The sequence below is a fragment of the Elephas maximus genome, chromosome 11 (assembly GCF_024166365.1).
Source record: "Elephas maximus indicus isolate mEleMax1 chromosome 11, mEleMax1 primary haplotype, whole genome shotgun sequence".
Classification (NCBI taxonomy): domain Eukaryota; kingdom Metazoa; phylum Chordata; class Mammalia; order Proboscidea; family Elephantidae; genus Elephas; species Elephas maximus.
In genome coordinates this window covers 8,552,996-8,575,274 of record NC_064829.1, presented here as the reverse complement: position 1 = coordinate 8,575,274, position 22,279 = coordinate 8,552,996, and the positions used below count along the sequence as shown (strand labels likewise).

At 38.8% G+C, this 22,279-nt stretch overlaps 1 protein-coding gene across 3 annotated transcripts in view; it reads left to right on the top strand.

Annotated features, from left to right (window-relative positions):
• Positions 1 to 22,279, top strand: part of CEP192 (centrosomal protein 192) — a 209,545-nt gene that overhangs the window by 126,607 nt on the left and 60,659 nt on the right. For all 3 annotated transcript variants that reach the window (XM_049901465.1, XM_049901464.1, XM_049901463.1), the window contains 5 exons: positions 6,814 to 6,904; positions 7,069 to 7,245; positions 10,758 to 11,018; positions 11,455 to 11,570; positions 13,142 to 13,251. In XM_049901465.1, the coding sequence (XP_049757422.1) occupies positions 6,814 to 6,904; positions 7,069 to 7,245; positions 10,758 to 11,018; positions 11,455 to 11,570; positions 13,142 to 13,251 (755 nt within the window). The remainder of the gene's footprint in view (positions 1 to 6,813; positions 6,905 to 7,068; positions 7,246 to 10,757; positions 11,019 to 11,454; positions 11,571 to 13,141; positions 13,252 to 22,279) is intronic.

Sequence of the window (22,279 nt, the reverse complement as noted above, 5' to 3'; positions counted from 1 at the left end):
AGTGGTATCTCATTGTAGTTTTGATTTGCATCTTTCTGATGGCTAACGATGCTGAGCATCTTCCCATGTGTTTGCCGACCATTTGAATATCCTCTTTGGTGAAATGTCTGTTCAAGTCCTTTGTCCATTTTATGATTGGTTGATTTGTCCTTTTGTTGTTAAGTTTTCAAAGTTTTATATGTATATTGGTTATTACGTTGTTTTTGGATGTATGGCTTCAGAAGATACTCTCCCAGTCTGTAGCTTGTCTTTTCACTTTTTTGGTAAAATCTTTTGATGAACAAAAGTTTTTAATTTTTATGAGACCCCATTTATTTATTTAATCTTCTACTGTTTGTCCTTTAGCATTTCTTATAGGGCAGGTCTCATGATAACAAACTCCTTTAGCTTTTGTTGGAAACCCTGGTGGCGTAGCAGTTAAGTGCTACAGCTGCCAACCAAAGGGTTGGCAGTTCGAATCTGCCAGGTACTCCTTGGAAACTCTGTGGGGCAGTTCTACTCTGTCCTGTAGGGTCGCTATGAGTCAGAATCGACTCGACAGCACTGGATTTGGTTTTAGCTTTTGTTTACCTGGGAATGTGTTAATTTCAGCCTCATTTTTGAAGCATAATTTTGCCTACTATATAATTCTGCATTAACCATTCATCTCAATCATCAATGTATAAGTTAAAAAGAAGAGGGAAATTATCTTACAGTGTACTCTAGTAATCATAGGTGCAAAGGTGCTCTCAAGTTGTTATTAAGGTGCAGATTCCAGATAGTTAATAGTCACATAACTTATCCTATAACTGTTTTTTGCCCATGAAGTCAGGACAGAAGAAAGTAAGTTCAATAAGAGTCATGATCCCTGACAGAATTTTCCACATTTAAAAAAAAACTTGTGACAAATGGTAAATAGGATAGAAATGTCTGTTCTTAAAGTCCAGTTGTTTTTCACATGGCATACCATCCTAACATCTCTCTTATAGCTCATCAAAAACAAAAGTTAACATGTGTTAAACTTTTAAAAAATCAAATACTACATTTGTTAAATTGAAAATAGGGCACTGTATTATGCATCTTTTGGACTTATCAGTGGCATATTTTACCTAGCCCTTTTCTGAGTGAAGGACCTCAGGATGTCCACCTTCATTTCTTCACTTCACTTCCTCTGGGAGAGTTCAGAAAATCCCCTTAACCCAGCAGATTTATGAGTAAATCCCATACCAGTACAGAGAATGTTTAACCTGAGCCTGGCTGAGCTTGCCAGTCCTATGGAGAACTCTTCTACCTTTAGTCAATTAGTGTTAAGCCAAATGGTGACTAAAGTTGGACTTGTAAAAATAACTATTACAAAACATTAAATAATTATTAAATATGTTTAATTGTGTGTGATCATTAAGGTTCTTTGTCCTCTTGGCTGGGGCATGATTCTCAATGGTTTGGCAGTTATGACGTAGTTTGGCAGTCGTATAATGATGTGATCACCTCCATGATGAGCTCTGATATAATGTGATCACCTCCATGATGGAATCTGCTATGACTAGCCCATCAGTTGAAAGAGTGTTTCCTTGGAGGTGTGACCTGAATCCCATGCAGGTGGACTTTCTGGCAAGGCTCATGGGCTTTTGGTCACTCTGGATACTGCAGCTGGCCCCTGTTGGTCTGAGTTCCAGTTCTTGGGACTTGTCAGTCTCTGCAGCCTGTGAGCCAGAGGCCTGCTGTCTAACCTGCGCTCTTGGGATCGCCAGCCTCTGCAGCTATGTAAGTCAGGAGAAGCCTCTAGCCTGACTCATGGACTGGGGACTTAAGTTTGTACAAGAGTGTGAGCCATTTCCTTGATATAAACTTTTCTCTCTATGTATTTATACGCTTTACTGATTTTGTTTTTCTAGAGCACCCAGCCTAAGACAGCATGTAAAATATTTAGCACAGCTAATTTATGGGTTTATGTTTCATTAATACTTCCTGCTCCCCCATTTGATGTCCTCGACATAAATACTTTTCCCACCAAAAATAGTTTGTATTACTCTTCTGCAGGGACATTGCATCAAAGGTTATGATAAAACGGTGTACTGTCTGCTTAGAAACTGAGACTTCCTATTTTCTCTCCTGCGTGAAATACCCTAGGAGGCAAATAGTAATTCCGGTACATGCTAAGAGAAGATTCAAAAAGCAAAGGGAACAATAGATAATTTGGCACCACTGTGTGCTGCTGCTGTATGTTCTTGCCTCTTCCTTGCCTAACATTGTAGAAGAAGATTCCTATTTAAAATGGATTTGAAGTGGACTCTTTCCAGAGTACTGAGAAAAAATAACTACATAATTTTGGAGGCAATATTATCATTTAGCTAATGGGTTTTGCCACAGTTACAGATATTGTTGTTGGGTGCTGTTGAGTCGGTTCTAACTCACACTGACCCCACAACAGAACCCTGCCTGGTCCTACACCATCCTCACAAATGTCGCTATGCTTGAGCCAATTGTTGCAGCCACTGTGTCAGTCCATCTCATGGAGGGTCTTCCTCTTTTTCGCTGACCCTCTGTTTACCAAGCATGATGTCCTTCTCCAGGGACTCAAACCTGCTGATAATATGTCCAAAGTATTTGAGATGTAGTCTCGCCATCCTTGCTTCTAAGGAACATTCTGCCTGTACTTCTTCCAGGACAGATTTGTTCGTTTCATTGGCAGTCCATGGATATTGAATATTCTTCGCCAACACCACAATTGAAGGGCGTCAATTCTTCTTCAGTCTTCTTTATTCATTGTACAGCTTTCGCCTGCTTATGATGCAGTTGAAAACACCGTGGCTTGGGTCAGGTCCTCAAGGCGATGTCTTTGCTTTTCAACACTTTAAAGAGGTCTTTTGCAGCAGATTTGCCCAGTGCAGTGGGTCTTTTGATTTCTTGACTGCTGCTTCCATGGGTGTTGATTGTGGATCCAAGTAAAATGAAATCCTTGAAAACCTCAAATCTTTTCTTTGTTTATCATGATGTTGCTTATTGGTCCAGTTGTGACGATTTTTGTTTTCTTTATGTTAAAGTGTAATCCATACTGAAGGCTGTGGTCGTGGATCTTCATCAGTAAATTCTTCAAGTCCTCTTCACTTTCAGCAAGCAAGGTTGTGTTATCTGCAAAAGGCAGGTTGTTAATGAGTCTTCCTCCAATTCTGATGCCCCCTTCTTCTTCATAGAGTCCAAATTCTCAGATTATTTGCTCAGCATACAGACCGAATAGGTATGATGAAGGGATACGACCCCGAAGAACACCTTTTCTGATATTAAACCATGTGGTATCCCCTTTCCCCTTGTTCTGTTTGAACAGCTGCATCTTGATCCATGTACGGATTCCTCATGAGCACAGTTAAGTGTTCCAGAATTCCCATTCTCCGCAATGTTATCCATAATTCGTTATGATCCACACAGTCAGATGCCTTTGCGTAGTCAATAAAGCACAGGTAAACGTCTTTCTCATATTCTCTGCTTTCAGTCAGGATCCATCTGACATTAGCAGTGATATTCCTGGTTCCACTACCTCTTCTAAATTCAGCTTGAATTTCTGGCAATTCCCTGTCAATATACTGCAGCCACTTTTGAATGATCTTCAGCAAAATTTTGCTTGCATGTGATATTAATGATATTGTTTGATAATTTCCACATTTGGTTGGATCACCTTTCTTGGGAATAGGCATATATATGGATCTCTTCCAGTTGGTTGGCCCGGTAGCTGTCTTCCAGATTTCTTGGCATAGACAACTGAGCACTTCCAGCACTGTATCCTTTTGTTGAAACATCTCAGTTGGTATTCTGTCAATTCCTGGAGCCTTGTTTTTTGCCAGTGTCTTCAGTGCAGCTTGGACTTCTTCCTACAGTACCAATGGCTCCTGATCATATGTTAACTCTTGAAATGGTTGAACATCAACCAGTTCCCTTTGGCATAGTAACTGTATGTATTCCTTCCATGTTCTTTTGATGCTTCCTGAGTTGTTTAAAATTTTTTCCTGTAGAATCCTTCAGTATTGCAACTCGAGGCTTAAGTTTTTTCTTCAGTTCTTTCAGCTTGAGAAATGTTGAGGGCGTTCTTCCCTTTTGGTTTTCTGTCTTCAGGTCTTTGCATATGTCATTATAATACTTTGTCTTCTCGAGCCGCCCTTTGAATTCTTCTGTTCAGGTCTTTTACTTCATCATTTTTTCCTTTAGCTTTAGCTCAAGTTTTAGTCTCTTCTGACATCCATTTAGGTCTCGTCTTTCTCGCCTATCCTTTTAATGACCTCTTGCTTTCTTCATGTATGTTGTCCTTGATATCATTCCACAACTTTTCTGCTCTTTGGTCATTAGCGTTCAACGCATCAAACCTATTGTTGTGATGGTTTCTAAATTCAGGTGGGATATACTCAAGTCGTACTTTGACTCTCGTGGACTTGTACTAATTTTTTTCAGTTTCAACTTGAACTTGGATTTGAGTAATTGATGGTCTGATCCACAGTTAGCCCCTGGCCTTGTTCTGACTCATGATATTTAGCTTTTCCATTGTTTCTTTCCACGTATGTAGTCGATTTGATTCCTGTGTATTCTTTTGGTGAGGCTCATGTGTATAGTTGCTGTATTATGTTGGTGAAAGAAGGTATTTGCAATGAAGAAGCTGTTGGTCTTGCAAAATTCAATCATATGATCTCTGGCATCATTTCTATCACTGGGGCCATATTTTCCAACTACTGATCCTTCTTCTTTGTTTCTAACTTTCGCATTTGAATCTCCAGCAATTATTAATGCATCCTGATCACATGTTTAATCAATTTCAAACTGCAGAAGTTTCCAAAAACCTTAAAGTTCTTCATCTTTGGCCTCAGTAGTTGGTAGGTAAAATTGAATAATAGTTGTATTAACTTGTCTTCCTTGTGTGTGGGTGTGTCCTTGTAGGTATATGGATATTATCCTGTCACTGACAGTGTTGCATTTCAGGATAGTTCTTGAATGTTCTTTGTGACAATGAATGTAACGCCATTCCTCTTTAATTTGTCATTCCAGGCGTAGTAGACCATATGATTGTCTGATTCAAAATGACCAATGCCTGTGCACTTCAGCTCACTAATGCCTAGGATATCAACGTGTGTGTTCCATTTCATTTTCGATGATTTCCAATTTTCCTGGATTCATACTTCATACAGTCTGTGTTCTCATTATTAATGGATGTTCGCAGCTGTTTCTTCTCATTTTGAGTCATGCCACATCAACAGATGAAGATCCTGAAAGCTCGATTCCATTCATGTCATTACAGTTGACTCTACTTTGAGGAGGCAGCTCTTCCTCAGTCGTCCTTTCAATGCCTTCCAACCTGAGGGGCTCATCTTCTGGCACTGTATTAGAAATGTTCTGCTGCTACTTATAAGGTTTGCAGGCTACTTCTTTTCAGAAATAGACTGTCGATTCCTTCTTCCTAGCCTGTCTTAGTCTGGAAGCTCATCTGAAACCTGTCCGCCATGGGTGAGCCTGCAGGTGTTTGAATACCAGTGGCATAGTTTCCAGCACCACAGCAGCACACAAGCCCCCACAGTATGCCAGACTGACAGACACGTGGGGCAGTTATAGATAGGAATGATAATTATTAAGTTAAAATTATGGTTTCTGAGTATAATGTCATCAAAAGTGTTATTTCTTTCCAGGTTGAAATTTTTGATTTCTGGATGAGCTTTTGCATTTTTCCTTATTTCCATTCATTCATTCATTCTAGTTTCCCTATAGGAAAAGAACCCATTGCCATCGAGTCAATTCTGGCTCATAGCAACCCACTGGACAGAGGAAAACTGCCCCACAGGGTTCCCAAGGAGTGGCTGGTGGATTCAAACCACCAGCCTTTTGGTTAGCAGCTGAATGCTTAACCACTGCACCACCATGGCTCCAGAGAAGCCTGCTTAAGTACAGTGGCAGTTCGTTAGTTAGGATCCTAATATTTTTTTTCTTATTAATTCATGTGGACTTTCTACATAATAAAGATGTTAACAGTATTTTGTATAGTCCCTTTTTAAAGCAGAACCTGAGGACTCCTACTTGATAACTGTACTTCTTGAAAATAATAAGCATGTTTCTTTAAAAATAAGTTAAAATCTTTAAAAAATGTTTCTTTCACGTAAATCTTCCCCACAGTCAGCGTGCCCTTGGAAGGTTTTTTTCCAGTTGTGCTAATATCCGTAGGTCTTGATTTTATTGTGCTTTGAAACTGAGCAGCCTTTTAATACAATGTGGACAAGGAATAGACCACAACTTGGATAATTTATTAACTGTTTTAGATTTACTCATTTTTGCTATTTTTGTTCAATGAAGAGACATTCATATACTTTCAAAGGCTGAGAGATTTTCTTACTATTAGTTGGCTGCTGTTCATCTGTCCACTCTACTTTGTGCGTATGAGCCTCTCAGAGTGGAAGATCTGAGCAATGTGCCTAGGCCTCCTTGTGTCCGTGAAAGCTAGATCGAGCCAAGTATTCAAACTAGGCTTTGATAGTGACATAAAGACGTAATGAATTTCTTAAGCCAGATTTCCATTGATTGGTGTTTCCTAAGATAAATAATGTTACCTGTACATTCCCACGTAAGAAGTGCAGCTAAAGAGAAATTAAACCAAAAGGCCTCTCTGGTAAAGGTGAGTCTTGAACCTGTATTTTCAGCTATTTCGAGTTGTGGAACTATGGAGAGATGATTCCATGCTGTTAAGGTGGCACATGCAATCAGCCCATTTCTAAACATTGCAGTTGTTTTTAGTTGGTGGTTTTTATAATTGTAGCAACATCCATAGAGGAAAGCTGTATTCTTATTAAAATGTGTAATTGTTTTTAGGCTTCAGAAACTAGCTCTAAGAAATAATTCTACATCTACAACCCAACATTTACGACTGCTTATTAGAGGACAAGATCAGGACTGCTTTCAGGTTTGTAGAGCACGTGCTTTGGTTTTGTTTTACGTTTTTGCGGGGTCCAGAAGACTTACTCGTGAAGATAATTCTGTGGTATTTATACCTTAAGAGCTTGTGTTAATGGTGTGTTTTATTTGTACTGCTACTTTGTTTTATGGATGATTGTTTTTAAATTGTAGCTTCAGAACATTTTTGGTTCAGAAGAGCGGTTGACCAGTAATTGTGAGATCAGAATTCGTCCAAAAGAAGACATTAACATCTATGTGTTATTTGCGCCTACTCGATTATCTTGTATGTTTGCTAAACTAGAAATTAAACAACTTGGAATTCGATCACAACTAGGCATTAAGTTCACAGTAAGATAATTTTATTGCTTTTTTTCCCTTGGAATTTATGACATGTTATAATAATTGGTTTAATAGTGGTGAATTTATATTCTCTTTTTTGTAAGTCATAATCTGTGACTATTTAGATTTACCAACAATTTAGAGAGTAATTATATCTTTATAGTATTTTCATGTTATAAAAGGCAACTACCATAGTATTTGTGTAAGTAACTATCTCTTCCAGTGCTTTAAATCTTGTTCTGTTTGAAATTTTTGAAATGTACCAACCAATGAGCTGCTTAAGATAATGACTTTCCACGTGACTCTCATTCTTTCAAGTTCACAAATATTGACACCATTTGCTAGACTCTGATCCAGATACTGGGGATGCAGACAAAAGAGTTTTTATATTTTGTTTATTCCCAGCATCATTTTTAAAAAGTGTTAGAAGCCATTTATATAAATACATTCAAAGCAAGTAAGAAATAAAAATGACAAATCCCTAAAGAAAAGGAATAAGGGTAGGGTAGTCTGATGAGACTTGGGCTGCATAATGGTGCATATTTTGAAAGTGCATAGCTGTTTGGCCATGGGGTGGGACTAAAATTGTGATTCTGTTAACTAGTGTCAAAGAGGAAATGTGATCAATTAAAAAGGTTAACATTGTCTAAGAATTAAAAAAAAAAAAATAGTATGGCAAAGACAGCCTTATTTGATGCTGTAGCTTGACATATTTCTGTGGAGCCCCTTGATGAGTCCCTTGAGCTGTGGTGGACAAAATTGTTTAAAGACAAATGATCATTTTTAAATAGCACCCTCCCGTGTGAGCCCAGGTTAGAGTGGTGCATAGCTCTCTGTTGAGCTGGTTTCATATAAGGATGAAGTTTGGTTTGTGGAGAGGACTAAGTGGGTTGCATCTTTCAGACTATTCTGAGTATATTTTGATTCGTTTCAGGTTTACTAGCTAAGAATTTGAGATTATTCTTAGGCAAGAATCTAAGAGAACTAATAATTCTCCGATGATTTAGGACAGAACCACTTGATTTGACAGTCAACCAAGTTTAGGTTTGATGCCCAATTAAGAAAAATCAGGGTCCTAACTGGGATTCCTACCTAAACAGTTGGCCATCGATCTTCTCACAGAGGTAGATTCGGCACGAGGTACCTGTGGGTTCCCAGAAGAATGTGGCTTTTATCTCACAAGAAGACTTAGACTCCTAATGTTGATGTGTCTTTGCAAAGATAAAGTCACCTGGCAGAGTGCTGGAGAGCACTTAACTCTAAGGTTAAGAAAACCCGGGAACCAGCCATATCCCTGTTACCTAAAAAGGTGTTAGAATGAGCCGCTTCACTTGCTTGTGCCTCACTTTTCTTATTGGTAAAATGCAGCTACTTGCCACCATCCCAACTTGCCAATTTGGTTCTGTGGAACAAATGAGATTATCTGTGCTTTGTATACCATAAAGGATAATGTGAATGCAATAAAAATGTATTTACAGAATGCTGAATATTTGCAAGGCACTCCTCTTAATCACTACATGGATTATCATGTTTATCTTCAAAGCAACCCTCTGAGATCAGTGTGCTATCCCTATTTTACACATGTGGAAACTGAGGCTTCGAGAGATGCGTACCCAGGACCATGTATCCCACCTGACAGTGAGTGTAGAGGCTGAGTTCAAATTCAGGCTGTCCTTCTGCAGAACCCACGTTTATCTGTTATGCAGTCTTCAGGGTGTTAATATTAGCTCTATGTTTTGTCATCTCTAAAGCAGATGTTCTCAACCAGAGGCCGTTTTGCCCTCCAGGGGCCATTTGGCAATGTCTGGAATCATTTTTGGTTGTCAAAACTGGAGGTAGGGCAAAGGTGGCACTGGCATGTAGTGGGTAGAGGCCAGGGGTGCTGCTAAACTTCCTACAACGTACAAGACAGTCCCCATTACAATAAATTATCTGCCCAAAATGTCAGTAGCGCTGAGGTTAAGAAACCCTGAACTGAACTGGTAATTTTTCCTGTTTAATCTGTGGATTTACTGGTATTAGTCAGATTTCATTTCATTTAATTATTAGTTCTTCCTCTTAACCTTTTATTCAGTAGTTATTTGTGATTCCTTAGGCTTTGAAAATACAAGAGGAATACTTCTATTGGGTGTTTTCAAAGCTAATTTTTCCCCATTATCATTTTCTATTTACTTTCATACATAAAGTTTATTTGCAACTTTCTGTGGAAAAGAATAATTAGAAACATTTTTGGCTTCTTGAAACTACCAGGGCTTACTTTGAATGATGTGGGATTTGTAGGAGCTTCAGATATGAAGCAATTTTAATGTACGATTAATTTGTACTTAAAGGGCAGGCCTATACCAAATGATGAGGAGGAGCCTAAATTTAATTTTCAAAATGTTATTTTGATTCAGTATGTAGCAACTCAGAATAAGGTTTTGATGTTTTCAAGTTTGCAAGGGGTTTTTTGGGACCTATTTTAATGGGCATCAACTCAATGGCAGCGGGTTTGGTTTGGTTTTTATTTTAATAATTAGGAATAAGTGATAATTTTTAAAGCAGTATATTTTAAAGGGTATGAATGTTTGTTTTCTAGCGGGGTAAATATTTTCCTTGCATTCTTCTTTGTAGATCTTATTCTGTGAGTACTTTTTTCATAACAGTACTGAGCCCTGGGAAGACAGAAGGGCTCAGAGGACAGCATTACAGAAGGAATCCTAAAACCTGGTTCTCCTCTGTTGCTTCCACTTATTACTAGTGTGCCTGTCCTCTGATAGTTGTTTGAGCTCTTGTCTTTAATTTGGTCTCTTGTGCATCCTTCTCTCTGATACTGACTAGACCAGAAGCAAAGAGGGTTATGTAATAATAGATTTTTTTCCCCAAAAACATTTTATTATGAAAATTTTCACAAGTAGTGAGAAGTTGAAAGAATTACACAATGAATACCAATAAACCTTACCACTTAGATTCTACAGTTAACATTCTGCTATATTACAGCTGGAACCTACCCAGCAGTTCTGTGGAAAAGAGACCTGGCAGTCTGCTTCTGTAAAGATCATACACCAAGAAAGCCCTGTGGGGCAGTTCTGCTCTGTCACATGGGGTCACTATGAGCCGAAATTGACTCAACAGCACATAATAATACAGTTTCTTTTATTACATACCTGCCATTTATCTATCAATTATTCTATTTCTTTATGCATTTCAAAGTATGTTACAAATACCAGTGTGTTTTACCCTGAGTACTTCTTAAGCAAACATAAGTATAAACTTTTTATTGCTCCTTTTATCCTCTAAGCTTGGCTGTTGTAACAGTGAAATAATTATTCCTAGCATATTGGAAGGGAAGAAATTTGCAGCTCTTTGGTTTGTTTTGCCTTACGACAATATTTTTAATATAACGCTCTTCTGGAAGTGAGGTAACAATAGACTTTTAATTGTATTAAGTCTGTATGTATGTTCTTTGCTACCTGCAGCTCAGTCCTCGCCTTTCTGCTTACATAAAGATAAACTTGGGTGTGTGTATTCTGTGCTTTTAGATACCTTTGTCTGGATATGGAGGAACAAGTAATCTTATTTTGGAAGATGTTAAGAAATTGTCTGAGAGTTACATGGTCACAGTGAATGACTTAATTCCTGGTAAAGAAAGTCAAATTGTGTTTTCTGTTCGGAACACTGGCTCTCGAGCAGCTTTTGTTAAAGCAGTGTGTTTTAAGGATTCCCAGAAAAAAGTTTTGCTGGATCCTAAAGTGATGAGGATTTTTCCAGATAAATTTGTGCTCAAGGAAAGAACACAAAAAGTAAGCATACAAGTCTCTGCACTAAAGATACGAACTTATTTTCAGATTATATTCATGATTACATATTTTATGGTCAGAAGCTAAAATAGTGATATTTGAAAGTAATGTAGGAGTGTGAGGAAACCCTGGTGGCACAGTGGTTAAGAGCTATGGCTGCTAACCAAAAGGTTGGTGGTTTGAATCCACCAGGTGCTCCCTGGAAACCCCATGGGGCAGTTCTGCTCTGTCCTATAGGGTCGCTATGAGTTGGAACCGACTTTACGGCAACAGTTTTATTTTGGTAGGAGTAGAAATGCTTATTTACTTTCCAGTCCACTTGCATATGCATCCACATCTATGTTGAATGTTTAGGCTCATAAGACAGTTTATTCAGAATGAAATTATTTATTCAAGAAAATAGATTTAAATTAACTCCTGGATTTTTTTCTTGGCTCAGTGTGTTACTATAATATATAACCCATCAGACAGAGAGGATAATTATAGAACTGCAACAGAACTATCAACTATATACTTCTTTGGTGGCGATGAAATTTCAAGGCAACAGTATCGAAGGTAGGTTACTTATTTTAGAGAATGTCGTGGACTATTAGTAGAAATAATAAAGTCTTAAATGGCTTGGGATTTTGAATTTGTAGAACATGTTCCTCGGGTTATTAGTAAACTGGTGGATTAAAAATCTTGGTAAAATTTTTTGGCTGATAAGCTACCATAATGTGAGGAACAGATGTCTGTAGGAAACCCAGCTCCTCTTCCTTGCAGCGCCTTCTATTCTCGGCATATATGTGGTCGTGTTTTCCTTTGCTCAGCAGGAGCATCATGCCTCAGGACAGCACCGTGTGTGATGTATTCGTGAGGCTGTATCAAGTGACAGTAGATCCGTTTCAGAAATGATTTAAGAACTACTGTAATAGTATGTTGCGTAAACACACCCAAATAATTTGGAATATTTCTGGAAATGCAATGAATTATTTGAAAAGATGAAGTCATGTTTTAGAAATGTGTAGGATATTTAGGGTATTTAAAGCTTTTTTTTTTTTTTTTTTAAGAAAATTTGATACATCTGATTTAAATATAGCTTAATATTCTGAAATGTTGGCAAATTTAGGATATTGATTTAGGTCTAGACGGGACTTAAAAACATAGGTAAAATTCTGGCATGTTGAGTTCTGGGTTCTTTTATTATAAAATACTGTTTTCTAGCCTTACAGCACCTGAATATGAATAAATGCAGCTTAGGAAGTTCCGTCTGTTAGTGGGACATCATTAACTTCCAAAAGGGGAGGGTATGCGTATGTGTATACCAGTCTTTACTTCCAGCCCTTTGTGCTCTGCTGTGTTTTATTCTGATTCATAATTTGGGAAATTGTCTTCTAACCTGTTGAGGGTCACTGGAATGTTTAAAAAGAGGGAGCTTATTACGTTGCTACCTCATGCTAGAACAGGCCAGATGTGAAGATGTCAACTTTTAACCTGGTTTTGTTTTCCAATTAAGTCTTTTAGAAATGGAAACTGATATTTGGAGAAATCAGATCATCAGGTTTTTGGCTTTGCCTTTTTTCTTTTTTTCCTTTCTCTCTACTAGATATAGAAGTGACTGTATCATTTCAGAAATTGTTTTTCATAAATTTGTGGCAGTGAGATTTTTGTGAACATGAGTGTTATAGAGAAAGATTGTGTGGAAGAGGCCAGATAAACAGAGTTATATAGTCATTTAAATGTTACCGTCTGACACCTTATTTGCATCATTTTCCTAGCATATTCTTTCTTTCTGAGACAGATTTCTAGCTGGGACCAAATTATCGCAAATAGTGCAAATGGGAGACCAGAAAAGGATCTAATTTTATTTGTCTTTCTACTTATATTAGAGGGTTCTTATATATTTAACTAAAACTAGGATAGTTTTACTGCCATATATACCCTTGTAAGGGAACTTGCAAAACAAGGCTCCCCCTTCACCCCCCTCAAACAAGAAAAAAATAAAAAACTTGGACTGGGGTTTAAGACATGAGATCACCATACTAATGTGTCATGCTGTTAGTAGGACTTGCCAAATGCATTAATGAAAACCTAATTAAGGCCATTTTATATGCAAAACCACTTTTGAATTAAATTTCTCCTGGCAGAGCTCTATTGCATAAACCAGGGATTCTACAACAGATGCTGCCAGAACAGAGTCTGTTGCAGAACCTTAATTTTGCTGAAGCATTTCAAGATGAGCTGCTAGTCACTGAAGGTAAGATTTTCAACATATCTTAAATCTTTTTGAGTCATTTATAATAACGTCTAGGTCCAGTGATTGATGTAGGAAGAATGTTAGTTTATGCTAATGTGTCCAGCTCAGTTTGAGCCACAGCTCCACCGTATAACTTTTTACAAATTACTTAACATCACTGGAATTTAGCTTTCTTATCTGTAAAATAAGAATAATAATAATATCTAGATTTTCATCTATACGGAGCTGTTTTGAGAATCAAATGAGATAATGTTCATTTGCTCATTGCTATACAAATGTTTGTTGCTATTAATACCGCCGTGAATCAGAATTGACAGCAACAGGTTTGGGGTTTTTTTGGGTTGATATTTATTCTGTGAGTAGGCTTGTAAACAGAAGTAGAATGGCCATTATTAAACTCAAATTAATTAATTCTTAGGATTTAATGAGTGTGAACTTACACCCATTTTGAGATTTCTGCACTATTATGTCTACACTAAGATTTACGGAGGATGTGCTGGTGGCAGAGAAGTCCTAGACAGACAGTGGTAGATTGACTGTAACCTAGACATTTATCCCAAATTGAGCTAAAAAAATCAAGTATTTATGGCTGAAGGGACATGAAAATAGAGAGTGGAGGAAAGGAGTGTGCTGTTTCATTACAGGGAGAGTAACTAGGCGTATATAGCAAGGTGTATATAAATTTTTGTATGAGAGACTGACTTGATTTGTAAACTTTCACTTAAAGCACAATACAAATAAAAAAAAAAAAAAATTCAGGTATTTAGTAGTTCCTTTTATTCATTCAAGAGCCCTGCTGGCACAGTGATTAAGAGCTGTGGCTCCTTAACCAAAAGGTTGGAAGTTAGAATCTACCAGCCACTCCTTGGGAACCCTACGGGGCAGTTCTGCTCTGCCCTGTAGGGTCACCATGAGTTGTAATCTACTCAGCAGCAGTGGATTTGGATTTTTTTGGGGGGGGGGTGGGGAATATTATTCATTCAACAAAGTATGTATTGAGAGATACTAATTGTATAAACCCCACGCGTCTGTCAGTGTGTTGTACTATGGTGGCTTGAGTGTTGCCTTGATTCTGGAAGCTTTGCCACCGGTATTTCAAATACCAGGGGGCCGCCCATGGTGGACAGGCTTTAGCTGAGCTTCCAGACTAAGAAAAACTAGAAAGAAGGATCCGGTGGACTACTTCTGAAGAAACCTACTGTTGAAAACTTCAGCGCGGAACATTGTCTGATGTAGCGCCAGAAGATGAGCCCTTCAGGTTGGAAGGCACTCAAAATACGACTGAGGAAGAGCTGCCTCCTCAAAGTGGAGTTGATCTTAACGATGTGGGTGGAGACAAGCTTTAAGGACCTTCATTGGCTGATGTGGCATGACTCAGAATGAGAAGAAACAGCTGCAAACACCCATTAGTAATGGGAAGGTATAAAAAAAAAAAAACAGTGCCATCAAGTCGATTCCGACTCATAGCAACCCTACAGGGCAGAGTAGAACTGCCCCCATAGAGTTTCCAAGGAGCGCCTGGCGGATTCTAACTGCTGACCCTTTGGTTAGCAGCCGTAGCATTTAACCACTACGCCACCAGGGAATGGGAAGGTAGAATGTACGAAGTATGAATTTAGGAAAATTGGAAATCATCAAAAATGAAATGGAATGCATAAACATCAATACCCTAAGTGTTAGTGAGCTGAAATGGACTAGTATTGGCCGTTTTGAATTAGACAATCACATGGTCTACTATGCCGGGAATGACAAATTGAAGAGGAATGACATCGCATTCATTACGAAAAAGGACATTTCAAGATCTATCCTGAAGTATAATGCTGTCAGTGATAGGATAATATCCATATGCCTACAAGGAATACAGTTAATACGACTATTCAAATTTATGCACCAGCCACTGAGGCCAAAGATGAGGAAATTGAAGATTTTTTACCAACTTCTGCAATCTGAAATTGATCAAACATGCAATCAAGTTGTATTGATAATTATTGGTGATTGGAATGTGAAAGTTGGAAACAAAGAAGAAGGAACAGTGCTTGAAAAATATGGCCTTGGTGACAGAAAAGATGCCAGAGATCACATGATAGAATTTTGCAAGACCAGTGACTTCTTCATTGCAAATGCCTTTCTTCACCAACCTAAACCACAACTATACATGTGGACCTTGCCAGAAGAAATACACAGGAATCAGATTGACTACATCTGTGGAAAGAGATGATGGAAAAGCTCAATATCATCAGTCAGAACAAGGCCAGGGGCCAACTGCAGAACAGAACATCAATTGCTCGTATGCAAGTTCAAGTTTAAGCTGAAGAAAATTAGTACAAGTCTGTGAGAGGCAAAGTACGACCTTGAGTGTATCCCACCTGAATTTAGAGACCATCTTAAGAATAGATTTGAAACATTGAATGCTAATGACCAAAGAATAGACGAGCTGTGGCATGATTTTGAGGGCATCATACATGAAGAAAGCAAGTGGTCATTGAAAACACAGAAAAGACCAAAATGGATATCCAAAGAGATTGTGAAGCTTGCTCCTGAACATAGAATAGCTAAAATGAAGTGAAGAAATGTTGAGGTAAGAGAGCGGAAAGGAAGGTTTCAAAGGGTTGCTCAAGAAGGCAAAGTAAAGTATTATAATGAAATGTGCAAAGACCTGGAGTTGGAAAACCAAAATGGAAGAACACGCTCAGCATTTCTCAAGCTGAACTGAAGAAAACTTTCAAGCCTTGAGTTGTATTGAATGATTCTACGGGGGAAAATATCGAATGACGCAGGCAGCATCAAAAGACGATGGAAGGAGTACACAGAGTCATTGTACCAAAAAGAATTGCTGAAGTTCAACAATTTCAGGAGGTAGCATATGACCAAGAACCAACAGTACTGAAAGAAGTCCAAGCTGCGCTGAAGGCGTTGGTGAAAAACAAGGCTGTAGGAATTGATGCAATACCAATTGAGACATTTCAACAAGCAGATGCAGTGCTTGAAGTACTCATCAATGCCAAGAAATTTGGAAGACAACTACCTTGCCACCAACTGGAAGAGATACATATTTGTGCCCTTTCCAAAGAAAGGTGACCCAACAGAATGTGGAAATTATTAAACAATATCATTAACATTATGCATAAGTAAAATTTTGTTGAAGATCATTCAAAAGCAGCTGCAGCAGTACATCAACAGGGAACTGCCAGAAGTTCAAGGTGGATTCAGAAGAGGATGTAAAACAAGGGATATCACTGCTGATGTCAGGTGAATCTTGACTGAAAACAAAGAATACCAGAAAGATGTTTACCTGTGTTTTATTGACTATGCAAAGGCATTTTACTGTGTGGATCATAACAAATGATGACTAACATTGTGAAGAATGGGGATTCCAGAACACTTAATTGTCCTCATGAGGAACCTGAACACACACCAAGAGGCAGTCATTCAAACAGAACAAGGGGATACTGAGTGTTTGTAATCAGGAAACATGTCATCATACTAAATTCAGTCTGTATGCTGAGCAGATAATCTCAGAAGCTGAAGTATATGAAGAAGAACACGGCATCAGGATTGGAGGAAGACTCGTTAACAGTCTGTGATACGCAGATGACACTACCTTGCTTGCTGAAAGCAAAGAGGACTTGAAGCACTTACTGATGAAGATCAAAGACTACAGCCATCAGTATGGATTATACCTCAACTTGAAGGAAACAAAAATCCTCACAACTGTACCAGTAAGCAACATTATGATAAATGGAGAAAACATTGAAATTGCAAGGATTTCATTTTAATTGGCTCCATAATCAATGCCCACAGAAGCAGAGTGAAGAAATCAGATGATGTATTACTTGGGACAGATCTGCTGCAAAAGACCTCTTTGAAGCGTTAAAAAGCAAAGACTTCACTTTGAGGAACTAAGGTGCAGCAGACTCAAGCCATGGTGTTTTCAATTGCCTCATAAGCATGTGAAAGCTGTTCAGCAAATAAGGAATACTGAAGAAGAATTGATGTCTTTGAATTATGGTGTTGGCAAAAAAAATTTATACCCTGGACTGCTAGAAGAATGATAAATCTGTCCTTGGAGAAGTACAGCCAGAATGCTCCTTAGAGGCAAGGATGGCGAGAGTCCATCTCACATACCTTGGATATGTTATCAGGAAGGACCAGTCTCTGAAGGACAACATGTTTGGTAAAGTAGAGGGTCAGCGAAAAAGACTCTCAAAAAATGATTGACATAGTGGCTGCTGCAATGGGCTCAAGTGTAACAATTGTGAGAATGGTGTAGGACTGGGCAGTGTTTGGTTCTTTGGCACGTAGGGTCACTATAAGTCAGAACTGACTTGACAGCACCTAACAGCAACTACAGTTGTGTAAAAATTTATGTGTACGATGAAGTCAATATGGCACTATAGACAGAAGCACCATGCCATTCCTCTACAGCAAAGACCAAAAGAACTAATTAGAACAGATATGGATGTCAATCCTGGAACCCTAAGTACCAAATGAAGGAATGAAGAGCTCGATCAAGCACCGAGTTTAATAGAAAACACAGCGCAAGGAGAGCTGTGCCAGCCAACGTGGCTAGATTCACCTCCTTGGGCAACCGTCACCAAAGGACTCAGGCAGGGAGTATGGGAAAGCAACTTCATGGAGCTCCCAACAGAAGACAGAGCACCTGGTAAGATACACACTTTCCCATTCCACTCCCTTCTTCCCCGTACAAGGCTACTGCCATTTGAGAACAGGCCACGGTTGTTCAGACAGAGAGATACCACCCCATTACTACCCAAATTAATTATCTTGGACCTTAGCAACCAAGGACTGCAGACAGGGAGTATGGGAAGGCAACTCCATGCAGCTCCCAGCAGGAGACAGAGCACAAAGTAACCAGGGATACATGCTTTCCCACCCCCCCATCCTTCTTTCCTCTATTCAGCATGCGCTGTTTGCCAACAAACTACAGTTGCTCAGCTGGAGAGACACTAGCTCATTGCTGCTGGGGTCCATCCCACCCCCACTGGTGCCATTTTTTTGTTTATTTATTTTTGGTTTGTGTTGTTGTTGTTGCTTCTCTCTCTCCCCCTTTCTTCCTTTCCTTTCTCCTGCCCAGCTACCCCGTGTGCTATCCCTTCTCCTTCTTGTCGACTTGTGACTTTTTTAGTTTGTTTGCTTTTTTTTTTTTGGTCTGTGCTTTTGTTTATTTTGGGGGCTTTTTTTTTGTTGCTTCCCTCTCTCTCCTTCCTTTCCATTCTCTTGCCTAGCTAGCCCCATGTGCCTCCCCTCACCTTCTTGACGGGCTGTAATTTTTTGTTTTGTTTGCTTTGTTTCCTCTTTTTTTTTAATTTTTTTTTCTGTATCTTCTCTCTCTCTCTCTCTCATTTCCTTCCTTTCCTTTCTTACACCTGCCTAGCCCTCTGCACTGCCCTCGCCCCTTCTGGAGGTGCTGTGTTGCACAGCTCAGTTGGAGATTCACTGCATGTGGCCTCTCTGGGTCTGCACTGCTGTCACCAACTGGCTCCCTGAGCACCATTTTATGTTTTTTTTTTTTGTTTCAATTTTTCTTTTTTGTTGTCATTGTTTCTTCTCTCTCTCTCCCTTCTTTCCTTTCCTTTCTCCCATCACCTTCTTGGTGGGCTGTGCCTTACCACTTGGCTAGAGAGCCTCTGGCACACAGCCTCCCTGGGTCTATGCCACCCCCATAGGCCAGCGCCCTCAGCACTATATTTTTTTATTTTTCTTTGTCTTTTCCCTTTTCCTTTTCTCTCCCACCTAGGATTTGCGCTGTCTCTTCCCTTTCCTGATGGTCCATGCCATGCCACCTGGCGAGAAAGACATCAGCTTGCCACCACTCCATTTTTACCTCACCCCCAACAGCTGGCACCCCCACATTTTTTTGTTGTTTTTATTCTTTCATTATTATTTTTGGTTTGCTTGTTTGATTGAATGTTGATTTCTTCTCCTGCTTTCCCCTCTTTTCCTTCTTCCACCTACCTACCCCCATGCGCCACCCATGCTGTCTCTTGACCGGCCCAGGCACACTACTCAGCTAGAGAGCCACCAGTACAAGGACCCACCAGGTCTGCCCCGCTCCCTGTCCTTCTCTGCCCCCCCCAGCCCCACCCTGTTGTCCGTAGTTCATGCTGCCAACTACCTATCCCTCCTCCTCCATCTCCACTGTACCCACCTTTCGACACCACAGCTGAGTGCCTGGCCCTGCCCACCTGGGCAAGGAAGTTGGAAGTATTGTGCGCACAGGCAAGCAAGCAACAGAACACACCCAACCTGCTTGTCCAGGCATAACCAAATAAAACAGCAAAGCAGGACTGGTTTAAACTTAGGAAGATAGGGATAAATTTCAAGGTAACCACAAGGAAAGTTAACAAACCTAGTCATCAAAATACAGAAAAACAAGTGTCAGCAAACAAAATCTACAAAAGTGAAAGAAGAAAAAAAAATACACAAACAAAGGAAATTCAACACAGAAGAGTAAGAGAAACAGAGAAAATGTCAGCATCACAAAAAACTACAAAATAATAGCAATAAACTCACACCTGTCAATAATCACACTAAATGTAAATGGCTTAAGTGCACCCATGAAGAGACAGACTACGACAGAATGGATTAAAAAAAAAAAAGACCTATTAATATACTGTCTCTAGGGGACACACCTTAGAAACAAAGACTTGAATTTATTAAAAATCAAAAGATGGAAAAAATCTTATCGAGCAAACAGTTACCAAAAAAGAGCAGGAGTGGCAATATTAATCTCAGATAAAGAAGACTTTAAAACAAAACCCACTGTAAAAGACAAAGAAGGCACTATATAATGTTTAAGGGGCCAATCCACCGTGAAAACATAACTGTTATAAATGTCTATGCACCCAATGGTAGGGCTCCAAAATACATAAACTCTAACTGCACTGAAAAGAGAAATTGATAGTTCCATTACAATAGTAGGAGACTTCAGCACACCACTCTCGGTAAAGGACAGAACATCTAGAAATAAACTCAGTAAAGATACAGAAGATCTACAGGCCACAGTCAGTCAACTTAACCTCATAGACACAGAACACTGCACCCAACAGCCACAAAGTACACATTCGGTTCCAATGCACACAGAACATTCTCCAGCATAGACTACATCTCAGGCCACAAAGCAACCCTCAACAAAATCCAAAAGATTGTGATAATGCAAAGTGTCTTCTCAAATCACAATACCATCAAAGTAGAAATTAATAACAGGAAGAGCAGGGAAAAAAAATCAAATACATGTAAACTGAATAACACCCTGTTTAAAAACCACTGGTGAAAACACACCATACCAAAACCTTTGTGACACTAGCAAAAGCAGTGCTTAGAGATCAATTTATAGCTATAGATAAACATATCAAAAAAGAGAAAGGGTTAAAATCAAAACATTAGCTCCACAGCTTGAACAATTAGAAAGAACAGCAAAAGAAACAGACAGGCACCAAAAGAAAGGAAATAATAAAGATCAGAGCAGAAATAAATGAAATAGAGAATAGAAAAACAATAGAAAGAATCAGCAAAATCAGAAGTTGGTTCTTTGAAAGGATCAACAAAGTAGACAAACCGTTGGCCAAATTAATAAAAAGAAAAAATTAAAAAAGGAGAGGATGCAAATAACCCAAATAAGAAAAGAAATGGTGGACATTACAACAGACCCAACTGACAAAAGAATTATAACAATGTACTATGAAAAACTGTACTTAAATGTGAAAATCGAGAGGAAATGGACAAATTTCTAGAAGCACGCTACCAGCTCAGACTAACACAAACTGAAATTGAAAATCCAAACAGACCCGTAACAAGAGAATAGATTGTAAAGGTAGTTGGAAAAAACTTCCTCCCCACCCCACCCAAAAAAAAAAAAAGCCTGGCCCAGATGGCTTCCCTGGAAAATTCTACCAAACATTCAGAGATGAGCTTACACCAGTACTACTCAAACTATTTCAGGAATACTTCAGGGGTATTTCAGGGAAATGGCAGGGATACTTCTGAATTCATTATGTAAAGCCATCATAACACTGATACTAAAGCCAGGCAAAGACATCACAAAAAAAGAAAATTACAGACCAGTATCTTTCATGAAATACACTACGACCAAATGGGATTCATACCAGGTATGTAAGGATGGTTGAACATTAGAAAATCAATCATCATAATCCACTGTATAACTAAAATAAAAGAATCACACGATCATTTAGTCAACACAGAAAAGGCATTCAACAAAGTCCAACACCCATTTCTGATAAAAACTCAATAAAATAGGTATAGAAGGGAAATTCCTCAACAAAATAAAGGGCATCTGTACAAAACCAACAGCCAACATCATTCTTAATGGAGAGAGGCTGAAAACATTCCCCTTCAGAACAGGAACAAGACAAGGATGCTGTTTATCACCATGTCTATTTAACATTGTGCTGGAAGTCTTAGCTAGAGCAGTAAAGCAAGAAAAAGAAAGAAAGGTAAAGCTGTCCCTATTTGCGGATGATATGATACTATATATACATAGAAAGCCCAAAAGACTCCACCAGAAAACTAGTGGAACTAAAAGAAAGATTGAGCAGAGGAGCAGGATATAAGATAAACATACAAAAATCAGTTGGATTCCTATATACCAATAAAGAAAATGATGAAAAGGAAATCAGGAAAACAATACCATTTATAATAGCCCCTAAAAAGATCAAATACTTAGGAATAAATCTAACCAGGGATGTAAAAGACCTGTACAAAGAAAACTACAAAACACTACTGCAAGGAACCAAAAGAGATCTGCATAAATGTAAAAAATACTATGCTCATGGATAGGTAGAGTCAAAATTGTGAAAATGACAATTCTACAGAAAGTAATTTACAAATGCAGTGCAATCCCAATCCATTTGCCAATAATATTCTTTAAAGAGATGGAAAACCTAATCATTAACTTTATATGGAAAGGGAAGAAGCCCCCATTTAAGTAAAGCACTGTTGAAGAAGAATAATAAGAGGACTCGCACACTGCCTCACCTCAGAACCTACT